The sequence below is a fragment of the Octopus bimaculoides genome, chromosome 15 (assembly GCF_046866305.1).
Source record: "Octopus bimaculoides isolate indiv1 chromosome 15, ASM4686630v1, whole genome shotgun sequence".
NCBI lineage: Eukaryota > Metazoa > Mollusca > Cephalopoda > Octopoda > Octopodidae > Octopus > Octopus bimaculoides.
This window is the reverse complement of record NC_142942.1, coordinates 9,089,385-9,104,405: the sequence shown is the minus strand read 5'-3', so window position 1 is coordinate 9,104,405 and position 15,021 is coordinate 9,089,385. Positions and strand designations below refer to the sequence as shown.

Sequence of the window (15,021 nt, the reverse complement as noted above, 5' to 3'; positions counted from 1 at the left end):
AAACGGAAAGCCACTTGGAATATTCCTTCATCAGCTGTCTCTATTCTAACCTGACGTTTCGAAGATAAGACAGAACGTACTCTAGAATAGTCTCTTCCTGAGTAGTGGATCAACCAACTACACAGAGGATTCCAAGGTGGCAAACACAAACCAAGACAGGAAAAATTGGACAGTGAAAACAACATTCAAAAGCCGTACGGCCAAACGCGAATCTGAGGTAGAACGCTAGTAGTTCGTCTTGCCTTCACAGCGGCTGGAGTGAAAAGAAAGCTATATATATATACATATTACATGCATACACACATACATACATATACTATATATGTGTATGTAAATATGTGTATATAAGTGTGCGCGCCCGTGTGATAAAAGATATGAGTATGTTTATGGTGCTGAATAAACGATAGACTAACCTTTGCATTCATTAGATAAAACAAGAGCAAGATGCTAAGATACAACTTCATCATTAGCTTCTTCAGTGGTTCTATATCAGGCTACCGAAAGGAAAAAATAAAGTTGAACTGATATTTGTTGTCATTCCAGTAGGCTTTATATACTAAAGCGTAACACATTTATTTCAGTGAGGACATATACACATATATGCATATATTTACAATCATACGAATAGCCATACACACACACACACACACATGCAAGCACGCACACACACGAACATTTATATATATATATATATATATATATATATATATATATATATGTATTCATTTATTTATGTGCGCACGTGATCAAGCACTCACTTGCACACACACACACACACACACACACACACACACACACACACACACACGCACACACACACACACACACACGCACACAAACACATACATATGCAGAGAACATATACACAGACGCATCTAGACGCACATGCAATCAGCCAGGCAAATCGTCACCGGATACTAGACACCGCCGCAGACACTGCGCCGCACATATTTCTACCCCACATTTACCATGATATATGTACTCACACACACACACACACACACACACACACACACACACACTGAAAAGGGTCTAATGATGTTGTTATGACAAAAAGCCTCACAGATCCGGGTGCAGTTTAAAATTACTAATCCTTTTAGAATTAGGCCACTTTTCAGGTTTCCTTTCGTTATTTTATATGTTTTTTTTAAAATTTAAGTCTTCCATCACGTGTGTTAACATTGCAACAGAGCCACAAGAATAGCTTGTGAGAGGTGGAGATGAGTCAATTACATCGACTCCAATGTTCAACTGGTACTTACTTTATCGATCCCGAAAGGATGAAAGGTAAAAATCAACTTGGACGGAATTTGAACTCAGAAAGTAGCGACGGACGAAATATCACTAAGCATTTCGTCCAGCGTGCTAACGTTTCTGCCAGCTCACCGCCCTTACGATGTTAATGATACAGTTGATGATGAGGATAGAAGGAGGTCAAGGATGAAGATACTACTACTACTACTACTACTACTACTACTACTACTACTACTACTACTAGAGGTAATGACATCCTTTTCTTTGCTAGTCACAAAGGCCCAAAACTTGATAATCCTTTCTATTATAGGCACAAGGCCTAAAACTTGCGAGTAGGGGGTAAGTCGATTACATGGACCTCGGTGCATAACTGATACTTATTTAGTCGACCCCAAAAGGATGAAGGGCAAAGCGACCATTTTTATCTCTTCACAAGTGCTACATGTAATTCCACCATGATGTATTATCCTCTTGTGCAGCCCTTGTGGCCAAAAAGGAAGAAATCATTATTATTATATCAATATTCGTACAACAGTTTAGACTCTTGGAGAAAAACCTCCTACCATAAGGATACAACGCGTAACCTTATGGTATTGGGCCATGATTTATATCTTCTTTCCCTCCTTCGTCTGTACCATAATTGATTTCCAGCTCTAGAACACACTCAGCAGTTAGATTCATATATCGTTAACTTTAACTTTAAAAATCTACTTACCGAAATTAAACGGTTAGCCACGAGTTGACTGTGTTTAAATAACGCCTGAAGAACCTGCCAATTCATGTAATGTATGATGCAATCTGTTAAGACTACATTAAATAAAGAACACTAGCGAGACAATAGTCGCAAATTTAAACTCCCTTCATTTGTTGTTTACTGTACTTGCGTCACATGAAGATTCCCGCAAAGTTATGCCAGATACGATTAGAATTTACAAAGCAGAGAGCAGAAGAAATTCTGGAAAGAGTTCTCTCCAACTCCATAGCAACTCTGCCAATTCAATGACATAGATATTGATTAAATAGCCATTAAGAAATAGTTATTAAATAACTATTAATATTGGTTTTTAACCCTGTGAGAGTTGGGTGTAGTTGAATATATCAACAAAATGTACATTGGTACCATTTAAGCCCTGAGCATAAAAAGCTGTTTGCAGAAACACGCTATCGTATCGTTTCTTCTGCTTCGATGTACTGTAATTAACCGATAGTATTGCTGCCGCCAGTTGGGCTGAGCTTTGCTAGACTAGTTAGAGCGGTGGATAATATATCTGCTGACATTTGCTCAGGTACTTTACGATTTGAGTTCAAGTCGCAATGACTTTGGCCTTTCTTTTCCCTGAAGTCGATGGAATAAATGCTACTGAAGCCATAGGGGTGACAGATGTTATTGATTATATTCCTTTTCCCAAGTATTCTTTTATACGTTTCAGTCCTTAGGTTGTGGCTCTGCTGGAGCACCACCACGTTTCTTACTTATCGTATAAAATCAACAATTCAATAACGACTAACATATCACTTTCATAGCTGCGTTCCTCAATCTCGTTCCTTTGAGGTCACTATTGAAAGAGGGTTTGATATGCCTATTTCTCCGTAACATTTCCTGCATTCCATGTATGAAACTATATCTGCGATACATGTAACTGTTCCTCTTTTTGAACTCTGTTCGTCGCCTTCACACCTGTTACTTGGTTCTTGGTTACATTCAGCAGAATTCGCTGTGGGCCAGTTCCCTGATTCGAGATAAATTCGTCTCTTCCTCCAACAAGCCTTGAACACAGTAAACGAAGGTTCATAGACACTGTTTTTCTATCCATGACGAATTAATAATATTCGGAATTACTCGATCAAAGGTCTATTTTAGAGATGAGTTCTTTGGTTTCCTTTCATGAACACCATTCTAATAAACATTCCTTGCATCCTTTCAACGAAGCTATTTCTGCTGCGCTTATTAGTGTCAATATATTAGAAGTCAAAAGTTATCGATCTCAAAGATGAATTTGTTTGGTCTAGTTTCTTTCTTACCCCCATGCAAGAATTCATAAGAAATATAGATAATCAAATCCCACCGTGGTTAAATTTACCATTCATCTTTTCGAAGCCGATAAAATAAAGCACAAGTCAGGTTACTAAAGTCGATATAACAAGAATTACTCTTATTTTTCTGTTTTTCTGTCGACAATTTTCCATTATTTCTTCTGCTTCGTAAGTGATCTGTGCCTCTTAATGAAACATATTTTCATTTAGGTAGCTATGGAACTTGGTACCTATGTGTCTTTTTTACAGAAAAATCCATAAATATACAAATTGTAAACATGGATCTCTAAAATGCACAATGATCATAAAATCGGTAAAAATATATCTCCTTAAGCAAAAAATATTTATTTGGGTGAATGTTCCAGTCACACATACGTATACAATTGATGCTCCTTAGAACTAAGAAATATTGATGAAATAAATGTAAATTTATGTGATTTAGTTTAAACCAAGCTTATCAATGTCAATCTTCCAGCATGGGATCAGAGTATTCATTAAACCTGGTTTAAGTTGCAGGACTGTGTGAACAGATTGCTTGTATTGTTTTCTCGGTTCCGTAATTTTTAACCTTGCTTCGGTTTTATCTTTTGAAGTTTTGTGTTCCTTCATGAGGTGACCCTTCATTGGAATGAAACGACCTAAAATAATAAAAGAAATATATTTCAATACATTCAGATAGTTTATCAAAACGAAATAGATCAAATAAAGAATTATAGTCATAAAAATCGATAGACAAGATAAGATAAGAGGAGGGTTTGAATAATTCACATTTGTAAAGAGAAGTGTTTCGTTCAACATACTTAAACAACCCTTTCTTACGGACCTATTGAGTGGGATGGGATACTCGTCCTGAAGAAAACTCTAACTTGGCCCCACCTGCAAGCTCGTGCGCTGTTTATCTTGGTATGAGAACGCTATGTCGGGCACATATGGTTGTGATGTATGTACCTGGTGTACTCTTAATAGACAGGTAGTCATGATAAATATACTGGACTTCGTATATTTGTACCCAATGTCACTTTGATGACATACACAGGTCTCTTCCTTAGTAATAATAATAATAATAATAATAATAATAATAATAATAATAATAATAATAATAATGAAAAATACAAAGCAACTCACCAATAACTCCAGATACTTTTGGAGAGAATCCTTTGTCGTCCATGAGAAAGAAATCTAAATAACCATATTTAGGGCCCATACGTGCGTGTAAGTTCCGTCTGATAAGAAACGTTAAACCAGGGTTAATTTTTATTTCCACAAGCGTTCCTTTTCCATTCACTTCGCAAGATGCTCCAGCAAAGGCGATATCTGCTTCATGCTTCCAAATAAGGCGTTTACCGTTGAATACTATCTGGTGCGTTGCTATCATTATTTCTATATTGGCAGTTTTAATATAAACTTTACCGATGTATGTCCTGTTTGGACGACCGGGTTTATAACTTCCTGTACCTTCTAATATTTTCGCTGTCACATTGATTTCTGTAGTGAGAAAAACATAAAATACTTATATCAGCAATAATAATAATAATAATAATATTAACAAAAGTGAAAAATACATAGCAATTCACCAATAACTCCAGATTCTTTTCGTCGTTCATGAGGAAGATATATAAATATTCATATTTAGGGACCTGATCCAGTAGCAGGCATTGGTACCCATCGCTTGTCATCTTAACTGATTCGAAGTGTTATGTACATTGCTTTGTCTTGGTATAAAAGATGGGCTACAGCACATATTTTGCTCAATACCATCGATTTGCTTGTCAGTAGGTTGACCAGTTGAGCATGTCCCTTACCGGCTGACAATAAGTGTGCCTCTGATTACGAGCAGACGTAATGGCAGAGCATCATAGCCATATGTTGATAGGAGTTATTTGGGGTTTGAATAATTCACCTCTATTTAAAAAGTATTTAGAATGAACGTATTGTGGTCATTACCTGCACTAGGAGCGTGCCGTGTTACTGTCAACAGAGAATAAAACATCGGAACATTAATGTTATCATTATATATATATATATATATATATATATATATATATATATATATATATATATATATATATATGTGTGTGTGTGTGTGTGTGTGTGTGTGTGTGTTGTAGTAATGTGAATTAGCTATTAGTAAATAGTTTGTTTTTTATTCATTGGAAACAATGTTAATAAGTTACACGTATCAAGGTGATTATTTTTAATATAAATAACATGAAGATAATGTTTTAGAGCAGTGTATATTATAAGTCGATAGATTGTGTATATTGAAAAAAAAGACAGACAGTGTCACCTTCAATAAAATTAAGATGAATTGTAAACTGTCTCAGACACATTGTGGTAAGAAAAGAAGGGGTAACAAAAATGTCACTAATATATGTTTGTGTATGTGCATATGCGTGTATGTACATAGAGACACACACGCATGAAACGCACACACACATATGCATATATATATATATATATATATATATATATATATATATATATATATATATATATATATATATATATATATATATATATATATATAAGTCTATATATATTTCTATGATGAGTGTATATGAACAAAAGTATATCTATATAATATTTATATTACTAATGTCTCATGGCTTCGAATTAATGCTGTTACCAACTGATTTCATGCTTAAAATGCATAGGAAAATTGAACAATCCTCAGACACAACTTCACATATATACCGAAGAAGACCATCGCAAAGAATTGTCTATGCAAAATGCCAGCAATGCCCATACATGAAAGAGTGAATCAGCTGTTGGCTTCGCCCGGTTCCTTGTTCGCGGCTTCAATCATCACCTACAAAGCCTCCTACTTGACTGGACATCGCGGTCTCAGATATATTGGGGCGCCATACACACATACATGCACACACGTACAGATGTGTGTATGAGTATGTTTTACACACGAGTAAGTACAAAAGGCAAAACAAGGTGGAAAAAAATTAAGTCTTTTTTTTTTATTTAAGCTCCAAAAACTGCTACTCAGAGTTTTACGTTTGCCTTCGTCGGGCAGCTCTGACACAAAATGGATTAAAATTGTGATATTTTCAAAATTGTGATATTTTCAAAATTGTGATATTTTCAAAATTGTGATATTTTCAATACAATATATTTTAGTGTCCAATTTAAACACTCGCGACCAGGCAAACCGTTAGTGAATACAAGACCCTTCGTGATTTAAAAATATATTACCCAATCAAATTCAAATACGTATTCGTCAAATTGGAATATATCAAATCATATATTCCATGTACCATCATAATTTTGTTCCATATCATAACTGAGAGACGAACGGGAACATGAAACACCGAGCCGCATCTTTCTTTTGATGTTTTTGCAGCTTTAATAACAACAACTACAATAATAATAATAATAATAAGAAGAAGAAGAAGAAGAAGAAGAAGAAGAAGAAAAAGAAGAAGAAGAAGAAGAAGGAGAGGAGAAGATGGGCTATAGCAGAGAAACTTGTCTGTAAATAGATGTGTCTGTCCCACAAGATCAAATTATCACATGAAAGGAATACGAAAAGGTTTCCCACTACAAAGATCTACAAGTTGAATTTAAAGAAATGTGGAAGCTTAGTAATACTATAACACCAGTGGTAATTTTTGCGTTGGGAATGATAAAGAAAGGAGCTGAGAAGTATATTAAGCAACTCCCTGGTAACTCCAATCTCCGTGAACTACAAAAGATAACCTTGATGGGTACAGGTCATATGCTAAGGAAAACACTCCCCATCTAAATTGCAATAAATGTTGTGATAATTTTAGAATGAGTACCAAAACAAAAGTGACCTTACTACTCTTGGCCCCCGGAGAATGCCCGGTGGTAAGGCAGTTGAAATAAAGTTACAATTGAAGAAAAACGTAAATAATAATAATAATAATAATAATAATAATAATAATAATAATAATAATAATAATAAATTAGCAAAATGTGGAATCTGAAGACGAATAAATTAGCAAAATGTGGAATCTGAAGACGAAAACAATACCTATTGTCATAGGTGCCCTGGGAATGACAGCGAAACGGGCTGATTACTACCTAGCTCAGATACCAGGAAACCCCAAAATGGCTGAAGTTCAAAAAATAGTGCTCATGGGAGCAAACACATAATTTTCTTATGGTTTCTTAAACATTCACTTGAACAAAACTGTACAAATCCAAATATATGGTACCCTAGGCATAACACCTACATGAACTTCTAACTTGTTGTCTCTTGAGGTCTCTGGGTGAGACTTGGATCCAACTTGTAGAAATGCAAAACAAAAGTCAAACATAAAATAATAATAATAATAATAACAATACGACGGGCTTCCTCATGTTTTCCATCTAACAAATTCACTGACACAGCATAGATGGGTTAGCAAATGTTTCAATCAGGTTCAAGGCATCTACTATTATCGGTTCTATCGATTAATTCTCTGTCATTCAAATTTATCACAAGCGTATATGGTTGCAAAAAATATGGAACATTTAGAGCTGCATTCCTGTGTCCATAATTATAAACTTAGTGATTGCACTGTAAAGCTTGCAGACTGGATTTACTATACTGTAAGTATAATACTTACTGCGTTTTTCAACAGGCTCATCTGCAATGACCTCATCAACATTTTCTTTCTTGTCTGGTTTTACGACAATCATCGACGTTACCGGAGTCACAAACTTATACTAAAATTATAAGATGTACACTCAGAAAATTCGATTATATATATATATATATATATCTTATATATTAAAAAGTAAGTTGTCTGTGTGTCGTGTGAAACACTTCTACTTCTACAATTTTCAATCGAATTTCACCAAATTTGTCATGTGTTCTCTCTTTGACTTAAGACGCTTTTTCTTATAATTTTTCCCTCGAAATTCCGCGCCCCCAACATAAATAGACTGCTCTCAATTCGCCTAGGATTTGAACCCACCAGGTCTGTGCAACGGTACGCGCACAAGTGAGGGGAAGTGAGCACGAAGAGAAGGCCAGGAAATATGCGAGAGGGGGAGCGAAAGAACGAAGAGGGGAATGATTGTTGTTTTTCTTCCTGGAGCCATACCTGGCTCATAAGGGCCGGTTTCATTGGCGTATAGGTTCCCCACCAGGACAGGATGCCGGTCCGTCGCAGGTGAGCTGTTAGATACAGGAGGAAAGCGTGAGAGGAAGTTGTGGCGAAACAGTCAGCAGTAATTCACCATTACCTTCTGCTGGAGCCGCATGGAGCTTAGGTGTTTCGTTCATAAACATACACATCACCCGGTCTGAGATTCGAACCCGCGAGTAAGCTACTCTAACCATTTGGCCCTGTGCCTCTACATACATACACACACATAGATATCTGTGTATTTCTCTCCTTCTCTCCCTCTGGATATATATATATATATATATATATATAGATATATTGATAGGAAGGACAACAAAAGAAAGAAAGAGACCTCGATATTTTATATATATATATATATATATATATATATATATATATATATATATATATATATATATGCGTATCCCAGGTAGGAAAGAAATTACTTCGTACGCAGGGATAACAGCGGTAAGATAAGTTATTTTACCCTTCTAAAACGGGAAAAATGTTGTCAGCAGACAGCCACGTGACTGTTTTGCCGAATCATCACTCTATACGGTTTATATGTTCTGGAAGACGTGCCATGATGGTATAGGTATAGGACGGTTCTCTACGACATTTCATTCGGGGAAATGCTGGTTCTGGAATTATTTCAAAATTCCGTTTGTCGATAGCGAAAATGAGGAGGGCATAAAGAATGAACAATAATAGCAAATTTCACACACACTTACACAGAAGTGTGTGCATGCACCCACATACTATAGAAAGCATTGAAAAATAGAAGTCAAATAACGTCGTTTGAAGTGTACTTTACGTCAAAGATATTTCTTCATATAAGCCGTTTCACGGAAAGTACAATTGCGTGAAATTTGTTCATAAGTTGGGTTCATGATATGAAAATGGTTATATACCCGTACTGTGGGTGTTCATAGTTCTATTTATATAACAATAAAGTGTCCTTTATTGTGTCGGGGAGAGCGTACGATTCAAAATTCTTTATGTTCAAAATAGAAGGCGGAAAAAAGCACAGGAGCAAGTAGTACGAGGTACACGTCCCTTTAAAGCAATCCCACGAAGTTTGGGAAAGAGTATTACAAGAGTTACCATGAATGACAGATATGATTGTATCTAGGATAACATTTCAAGGGAATATTCGAAAGAAATAATGTGCTGGCGGCCATAGAACAAATTGTAAGCTGCCGTTTCCCTTATTTCAGATCATCATCTTTTCATTCTTTTACATCAATAATGCATTAAGAGGAGGCAAAAATATTACAGCATCCCATTTATCTTGTAAAGGCGTTCAATCCCTCTGACAAAAGTAATCATTAATTGCAATAGAAATTTAATGAATGATTCTTATGAGGTAAAATTGCAAGTTGAGAACTATTTCGATTATTATTTGATGACAGTTGATTTTTATTGCTCAATTAACAAGCTTGGGAGAGACATAAACTTCATGAAATTTATTCCTTTCTTGAACAAGAAATCATAAGTAATGGTTCCAATCTTACCTTTAGGGATAGTTCAATCGCACGATTCTTCAACTCATCTTTCTCCGTTTGGTTCCCACTGGCAGTCATTTGATCTAGAATCTGTTTGATTGTCAGATATGCCCACAATTTCTCTGGAATGCTTTTTACGTCTTCATCAGACAACAAGCTTTCTCTTCTGCCTTCATCAGACAATTGGAGCGCTTCAGTTGTTTCTCCAATATCAACATCGCCAGAACTTGTGGTGCCAACAATGTTCCATGTAATTCTTGAAGCGTCCTTATCTGTCAGTTTCCCAACTATTACCGCTTCTGTACCGTTGAAATATCTGTGGAACACATCATTGGTTAGCGTATCGTTATCAACCTATAATTAAGGGAGAAATAAGTGTGCCGTATATTCTGAAACAATACTGAAGGATATATCGGAATGCTCCAGACCAGCTCCAGCCAAATATTCTTGGAGAGAATTTACTAACTGTAAATAGTGCAGCCAGAATGATACACTCTGTTTCTAAATATATTGACGGATTGTCTCTAAAGATAGCCATAGGCGCTTTCAAGAAAATAATGTCACTAGAATATGCAAATATCACGGTGGTGCATCAGCATGGCCGCAGCTCTGAGCTGAAACTTTGAAAAGAAAAATATTGAAACTGAATTCCCATACAATATTTAACTGCCTTGAACATTATTATTATATTTCAAGAGATTTTTCTAAACGAGGGCAATATAGGCAGGTATTTATGATGTAACTAGTTCATACTTTAAGAATGGAAAATCTTAAATAAATACTAACAACATGAACATTAAATATGATAATATGAATAATATAAAATCCATGATCGACGTACATTACCAAAGTATTTGAATTTTACATCTGTCATCAATGCAGCAGAAATTTCGTTGTAAAAATTCTTGAGCTGGAGAGCAGCTCGCACGTTAGTATTGAAGGAGAATTTCAGTACTTTATTCCATACGTTTCAAAATTTAATGCATGCTTTTATTCCATCAGATTTTGTCCGTCTCAGAATGAATGGTAATGTCTGTCTGAAGTCTCCTGATGAAACTAATGTAACTCCTCCCATAAATTTATTGTTGCATCTGATGTCCTGTAAGGTCTTACCAAGAGCTTCTATTGCACCTCTATGTGACATGGTGCATTCATCCCGAATGATAAGGTGGCATTGGCACAACACTTCTGCTGAACCTGAATCTTTGCTTATATTACAAATTTGACTGTTACTTGTGACCAGGTTTAGTGGTAATTTAACAACAGAATGAGCATGAGTTGTTTGTCCTCTTGGGAGAATATTGGCAGCAAAGCCAAGCAATAGTACAGCAACTGCAATTTATTTGTTGGCTTAGCTTGGAGAGAAGCAATGTTACAAATGTTTTATATAACATCAGAGGGTGAGAGAGAGAGAGAGCGAGTGCTACTTAGAGATCACTCTCTCTCTCTTACACACACATACATACAAAAAGATGTATGCACATGTATTACGTATATATGACAACACACATCTTGGTTTACAAGATTCTTTATTTGAGTTCACGATTTGAAGCATATTCTGTTGTGTCTCGGTAGTCATTCTATTTTAGTGCCTTATAATTTAACACATTCACCGGTAAATTTTCCACTCATTTACTTAGTTATTTTTCTAAAAAATTTTGTTGCGTCTTGCAACCTTTTCAATGCTTGAAGACTCTGTATGTTATTCAAACTGCGTTCTTTTGGTTTGTTTGTGAGCATTTGTGTGGGTCAGTGAGTGTGCACGAATACACATGTATGTATGTTTGTATGTATGTACGTATGTATGTATGTATGTATGTATGTATGTTTGTATGTATGTATACATGCATGTAAGTGTGTGTATGTATGTATGTGTATGAATATTTAGACGACTATGACCTGAGTAGATTTTTGCCCCACCAGGTCACAGAGGGGAAGACCATCCACCATCACCTCAGCAGTGAAGAAAAGCACCGCAGAGCGCTGGAATGGCAGGACCGTACCCGCCCAAGACCCTGAAATCAACAATCAGGAGAAAAGAATGATTGCACAAGAAAATATGTATGCATAAGAACCACCTTGAGGAACCACATAGTAAAGTTTAACAAGAAACTCTATATGCAGATTCAAGGTGCTGTCATTGGTGTCGGTGTAGCTGGAGATGCGGGCGGCTTCTTCATGACCTAGTGGGACAAAAAACTTAAGCAATCCTTAGCAGAATAATCCGCAACTTTTCTCCTTTACACTAGGTATGTAGATGAGATTAATATTCTAGTTGAGACCAACTCTAGTAACGGTTATGTAGAAACCGAGAGGAGCATAATGGAGAGCATCCAGCACATACCTACCTACATCCACCAAAGTACCATGATAACTATAGATTAACCAACTAGGCACCCTAACAATACACTCCCCGTCCTTGATACTGAACTTTGGTTAGAGACAGTGAACAACAGAGTGCAACTCCTTCACTCTTATTACATGAAACCCATAGCTTCGAAATATGTTGTTCACAAGTACTCAGCATTTGTCACACAACATGAAAATTAACATAGTGATAGCAGACTTGTTAGGATAATGAACAACGTGTCTCTACTATGCAAACCCCATGAAACGAAGAAACATGTACAGAACCTCATGTAATGTGCCTGTTCTAGATATAGAAGCAAAGAATGGAAAAGGATACAAAGATCTTATGAGAAATCAAACATGGTGAACATGTGGTATAAACCGATAAATATCTAGGATTGATGTTTGTAGAGGCTACAGTCCATAGACAGCGAGCCCGTAGATTTTGGAAAACTCTGAAAGAGACTAAAACTCAAAATTAAGGTTTTTGAAAAATCAGAGAATTCTATTAGACCACCACTATGTAGGACGTACATTTTGAGAATACCATATGCACAGTTGATTACTGCATGGTATGTAGGATTAGATCTGACATTAACTGGACAACTAGAAATGTAGTCTACAGCATAAAATGCATAGACGGTACTTGGAAAGACATGAAAATGATATACATAGTGAGATATCTAGGAGCATTGTGGAACGACTAAATGAGCATTTGAGACAATATGACGACAAAAAAAACAGTCCTCCATACTCTACCAACATGCCAAGGACCAACATGAAGTCAACCTGGGTCAACTTGACATCCGCATTTTACCAAGCATCCGAAGGACCCAACACTCAGACAAATACAGGAGTACATCATCATAAATAAAACATCCCCAGTACTAAATAGGATATATACTCAGTAGATAATCATACCTCCATAACTAGAGTTTATATTTATATACAGGTAGAATAGTTAGTGGGCTGTTATGTAGATGTATGTATGTGGGCGCGTGTGTGTGCGTATGTATATGTATATGCACATGTATGTAGGCAAATACATAGGAAAGTAAAGAGATAGATATACTGACGGATAGGTACATAGGTAATATGAACAGACAAGCACACATACACACATATGCAAATGAAGTCTGAAACACATAGCCATATGCACACCCGCTTCACTTCACAATAAGGCACATATGGAGAAAGACGTTTACAGATATTGAGACAGAACATCCACACATACAGACACAGTACATCGTCCAAAAAAATCCCAAAGACACTCACACTCAAACATGCACACACAAGGATACAGATGTACACACACACATACACACACACACACACACACACACACACACACACACACACACGTAAAAACACACGAATGCGAACACACAAACACATGAATATGCAGAATACATACAAACGTACACACATACACACATATATATACTTACGCACACACACTTAAATATATGCATGCATACACTTACATGCATACATACATTTCTACATACATACATACATACATACATACATACATATATACATACATACATACATACATGTGTATGCGCGCAGACACACTGACCCACACAAATGCGCATGAACAAACAAAACGAACGCACCTTGAATAACGGATAGAGTCAACAACTATTCAAAAGGTTGCAAGACGCAACGAAAATTTTAGAAAAATAAATGAATGGAAATTTTACCGGTAAGTGTGTTAAATTAGAATGACTCTCCCCAGACACAAGAGTATATATATATATATACGCACACACGCGCACACATATATGTACACACACACACACACACACACACACACACACACACATAATGTTATATTGTGTGTGGGGAGATCCATTCTCTTTTAGTGCCTTATTATTTAACACACTCACCGGTTCGATTTCCACTCGATTTCTAAAATTTTTCGTTTCCTCTTGTAACATTTTCAATACCGACCAAACATGCTTCAGCCCACGAATTCACATAACGAATCTTGTAAAGCAAATACAAAAACGAACCTTATATGTATGTATGCATATATATATATATATATATATATATATATATATATATATATATATATATATATATATATATATATATATACATACACATATACATATATATATATATGTGTCTCTCTCTATATATATGTATATATATACGTAGATATACTATATATATGTGCATGTAAATATGTGTGTATATGTGTGTTTAGAGAGAGGAGTATGTTTATGGTGCTGAATAAACGACAGACTAACCTTTGCATTCATTAGATAAAAAAACATTAAGATGCTAAGGTACAGCCTCTTCATTAGCTTCTTCATTGGTTCTATATCAGGCTGTCAAAAGGAAAAATAAAGTCGAAGTGATACTATTCATTCAGGTTTCTCCACTTTATACGCTATTTTCTAACACATGTATTTCAGTGAGGATATAAACAAATATGTGCATATGTAGTTTAGTGAGGGTACATATGCATCACTTATATACATACGAATAAGGACGCACGCACGCACGCACACACACACACACACACACACACACACACACACACACAGACACACACAGACACACACACACACACAGACACACACCCACACACACACCCACACACTTATGCATATATATTTATATTCATATCTACTTTCTTGCGCGCGTGAATACTGATATGCGTAAGGAAACACGTGATCAAGCACCGAGTTAAACAGACACACACACATACACAGAAGTCAGGCAGGCAAATCGTCACCGCACAGCACAGACCGTCGCAGACACTGCGACGCACACAA

At 36.1% G+C, this 15,021-nt stretch overlaps 2 protein-coding genes across 3 annotated transcripts in view; both read right to left on the bottom strand.

Annotated features, from left to right (window-relative positions):
* Window positions 1–567, bottom strand: part of LOC106882531 (inter-alpha-trypsin inhibitor heavy chain H3) — a 10,340-nt gene extending 9,773 nt beyond the window's left edge. For both annotated transcript variants that reach the window (XM_014933245.3, XM_014933247.3), the window contains exon 1: window positions 414–567. In XM_014933245.3, coding sequence (XP_014788731.2) covers window positions 414–467 — 54 coding nt within the window. In that variant the 5' untranslated portion in view covers window positions 468–567. The remainder of the gene's footprint in view (window positions 1–413) is intronic.
* Window positions 568–2,387: 1,820 nt separating this feature from the next.
* Window positions 2,388–14,670, bottom strand: LOC149132406 (inter-alpha-trypsin inhibitor heavy chain H3-like). Its single transcript, XM_089363370.1, has 5 exons — window positions 14,491–14,670; window positions 9,890–10,234; window positions 7,872–7,971; window positions 4,414–4,773; window positions 2,388–3,926 (listed from the first exon to the last, which is right to left on the bottom strand). Exons 1-5 carry the CDS (start codon window positions 14,554–14,556, stop codon window positions 3,727–3,729), a joined length of 1,071 nt encoding a protein of 356 aa, XP_089219496.1. The 5' UTR covers window positions 14,557–14,670; the 3' UTR covers window positions 2,388–3,726.
* Between the last annotated feature and the right edge of the window lie 351 nt (window positions 14,671–15,021).

Bases quoted from the DNA above. Each gene is read 5' to 3' on its own strand.
- LOC149132406 (XM_089363370.1), bottom strand. From the start codon at position 14,556: ATGAAGAAGCTAATGAAGAGGCTGTACCTTAGCATCTTAATGTTTTTT. The intron at 4,774-7,871 runs GTAAGTATTATA...TTCTCACTACAG, and splicing joins TGAGCCTGTTGAAAAACGCA to AAATCAATGTGACAGCGAAA. The intron at 3,927-4,413 runs GTGAGTTGCTTT...TTATTATTTTAG, and splicing joins AAAAGTATCTGGAGTTATTG to GTCGTTTCATTCCAATGAAG.